The following is a 3,353-nucleotide window of genomic DNA, read 5'->3' as shown; positions in this document are numbered from 1 at the left end:
TAATTGTATTTTCTTTGAAATTTTATATTGATTTTCTTGTCTCTCTTACAGGTATTTTATTTTTAACTTTTATAAGTCGTTAGAATGTATTATATCTTAGATATTTTGTTTATATTGATGTATTGTTGTTATTTAAAATAAATTTGTACTTTGTTATAATAAATGTAAATTATATTTCTAAATAATATATGTATTTTCATTGTACTATTATTCTTTATTATCTAAATAAATAAATAAATAAAGTATGTGTTTTTAATTTTGTCCTCAGACTTGAACAACAGTAAAGAATAAAATAGCACAAATACTGTAAAAAGAAAAGAAATTGTGTCAATTTTTGAAAATTACCAGAGCCATCATATGCTCAGGAGCTGAACTATTTGTAAGAAAGGCGAAGTTAATACCGCGCTTTAATTCTGAACTTGGAAAAAGATCCGATTCAACTTATGCTCTCCTAATACAAATGTTGGAATTAATGAAAATTTTCGGTTTTGAGCCAAATACGAGGGTCGGTCAGAAAGTAATGGAAAAGATCCGATGCAACTTATGCTCTCCTGATACAAATGTTCGAATTTATGAAAATTTTCGGCTTTAAACCAAATACGAAGGTTGGTCGGAAAGTAATGGAAAAATCAAAAATCGTATTTTGAAATTTTGTTCCATAACTTTTCGACCGCCCCTCGTATATGTCGCAAAACTGAAAAATTTGTTAAATCTGAAAATTTGTATTAGGAGAGCATAAGTCGCAAAAGCTCTTTTTAGAAGTACCTACCGATTTTTAGCGCGCGATCAACTATATCGCAGTCTAGCTTTTCGTTTTTCTACATTGTTCGGCCTTGAAACGTTTAATTGTACTATTACTGTCATAGTTTATGTTCATTTCCAGTATTATAACTATAAATTAAATTTCTCAAAGGATGTCTTAGTGTTATTTTTAATAAGTAAAACGCTGTTTATATCAAAACGAGGTTTATTTAGCAATTTTATTATATATTGTAATTAAATAAAATAAGGTTTGCTCAATAATACATTTATTGTTGCAAATTAGTAGCATTTATAATAAACACAACGTATGAACATTAACAGATAAGTATTTCAAATAATACTATAAAAATACATTTATTATTTAGAAATATAATTTACATTTATTATATTTCTAAATAATAAATGTATTTTCATTGTATTATNTTGAATCTAGCATACATTTTTCCATACCTGTTAGCATCATCTGTATCAATTTGTGTGTTTTCTACGTTATCATCATTATAAATGTCATCATCATCATCATCACTTGACAAACTATTTTCATGATCTAAACTAATCTTATTTACTGCATTTAACATATCATCTTCTGTAACACTTTCCATATCAGATTCATCGGGATAATCATTCCTCCAATTATTTTCATCATTAGAATCCTCACTTTCATCTGTATCTCTTTCATTTATTCCATTGTCTCTATATGAACCATATATCAGTTGATCACTTAATGGATATACACTGAAAAGGCAACAAAATTATACATTTATTATAAAAATTTAAAATAAAATAAAGAAAATACTACCTTATTAACTCATTGTCTTCTACATCTTTTTGAAATTCAGCCCAGTGGGCATAATACAAATCATAAAGGTATGAATCTGAATTAGTTTCTGAGGAATTGTTGATCTCCTTTTCATTTTCAATATCATAAATAGTAAAATGCAGTTCTTCATTCACCAAACTACTCGTTGAAGTATTTTCATTTTTCAATCTCTGGCAGTTTATAATTTTATACCTGCTGTTTTTAGAAGCACTAACTGCTTGTTGTCTTAATTTTTCTGTAATATTAAAAACGTGCCTTTTATACTTCTCTTCCACAGTTTTTGTGGGCTTGATATGCTTGGAAACATCTTCCTCCTGTACATTAAAAATATCAAAATATTATACTGATAATATGTAGTTAATTTTACCTGCGTTTTAGTTGTTCCAATAAACCTGAAAACTGCAGTTTGCTCATTTTCATTTGGAACTTCGACTTTTCTCTTTTTGCAATTGATAACCACAGCATCGAGAGGTTCTTCGTGCAAACTACGTTTTATTCTCACAATTGTAGCCATATTAAAATTATATAAATGTAATGTAAATTATAATTAATATATTATTGACTTCTATTTTCGACAAATTTTGAAGTTAAAACTATTTTTGGTTAACTGCGTTGATAACAAATACATTATCTATGACTAACACATAGAGCAAAAAAATCTAGTTCTTCGAAAATGAACTACAGGTAGAAAATTGTATGTTGTGATTTAATAAGTTAATTTATAACTGTAAGTGTTATGTTTAGTATATTAATAAGTTAGTAATAATTAGTCAATAATTGGCGACAAAAGTATAGAGGGAAAAAAATTAATGAATTTTGTTATGTGGTAGTTCTCTTGTACGTTGTAGTCTATTATCTATGGTTGTAGTAGTTCACAGTAACCGAAATCGTGAACATAACCTAGAATTAGTAAATTTTGACAATGTATGGAAGAATGTATTTGTGTTCCTTTTATTTAACTAATAAGACTTAATTATTAGTTAAAGATTGATTATTTAACAGGCGATTTTACAAGAGAGGGGTGCATTCGAGGAGTTATAAGTTGATGGGTCCTTTAGGAATTGAGGACATTAAATATATTTCCTAATTAAAATAGTCAGATGAAGTCTGACCCACATTAAGTGTATATAAAAAAAATGTAAGTACAAAATAATTGAAACAAATTTCATCTTAAATTTAACTAATTGCTTAAATTGAAGACAATTGGGTAATTTTTTACATTAGTTGACATTGGAATTGAGACATGAAGTTTAGTCAGGTAGGTAGTACTGACCAAGTAGAATCGTGTGGTAGCATTAATTCCGTGCGGAAACCAATGTAGCTTGAGATACAGGCTCCTAAAGTTATTTAATCGGAGGAAATTTCGATTGGTACGGCCCTGGCTGCAGCCCTTCGTCAGCTGTTCTCGCCAAATATGCATTGATGACGTCATTGTTTAGTTAGGTAGATGTATGACAGACTCGAGTTTGTTTAATGCCCCTGCCCGCCGAAGGCGGGCTGATACATTAGAATAATGTTAGGAAGATATGTTTTAGGACAAACGATGTTTGGCGGGAACAGCTGACGGAAGGCTGAAGCCAGGGCCGTACCTACCGGTATTTCCTCCGATTAAGAAAACTTTAAGGGCCTGTATCTCACTCACATTCATTTTTAAACAAATAATAAACAAAATTCTAGTAAATACTACTACACTACTTCACTTGGTGAGTACTACCTACCTGACTAAACTTCATGTCTCAATTCCAATGTCAACTAATGTAAAAAATTACCA

At 29.4% G+C, this 3,353-nt stretch overlaps 1 protein-coding gene and 1 long non-coding RNA gene across 3 annotated transcripts in view; one reads left to right on the top strand and one right to left on the bottom strand.

Annotated features, from left to right (window-relative positions):
• Positions 1-1,172: 1,172 nt before the first annotated feature.
• On the bottom strand, positions 1,173-2,198 carry LOC112905218 (probable RNA polymerase II nuclear localization protein SLC7A6OS). The gene is made up of 3 exons (XM_025977190.1): positions 1,950-2,198; positions 1,562-1,896; positions 1,173-1,497 (listed from the first exon to the last, which is right to left on the bottom strand). The coding sequence occupies exons 1-3, from the start codon at positions 2,094-2,096 to the stop codon at positions 1,173-1,175; spliced, it is 807 nt and encodes a 268-aa protein (XP_025832975.1). The 5' UTR covers positions 2,097-2,198.
• Positions 2,199-2,483: 285 nt separating this feature from the next.
• The window catches only part of LOC112905234, an 8,114-nt gene continuing 7,244 nt past the window's right edge, over positions 2,484-3,353 (top strand). For both annotated transcript variants that reach the window (XR_003231641.1, XR_003231640.1), the window contains exon 1: positions 2,484-2,720. This is a non-coding gene — a long non-coding RNA (uncharacterized LOC112905234). The remainder of the gene's footprint in view (positions 2,721-3,353) is intronic.

The sequence above is a fragment of the Agrilus planipennis genome, unplaced genomic scaffold (genome assembly GCF_000699045.2).
Source record: "Agrilus planipennis isolate EAB-ADULT unplaced genomic scaffold, Apla_2.0 scaffold39, whole genome shotgun sequence".
Lineage (NCBI taxonomy): Eukaryota > Metazoa > Arthropoda > Insecta > Coleoptera > Buprestidae > Agrilus > Agrilus planipennis.
Note: the sequence above shows the minus strand (reverse complement) of the source record. Positions and strands in the feature narration are given on the sequence as shown.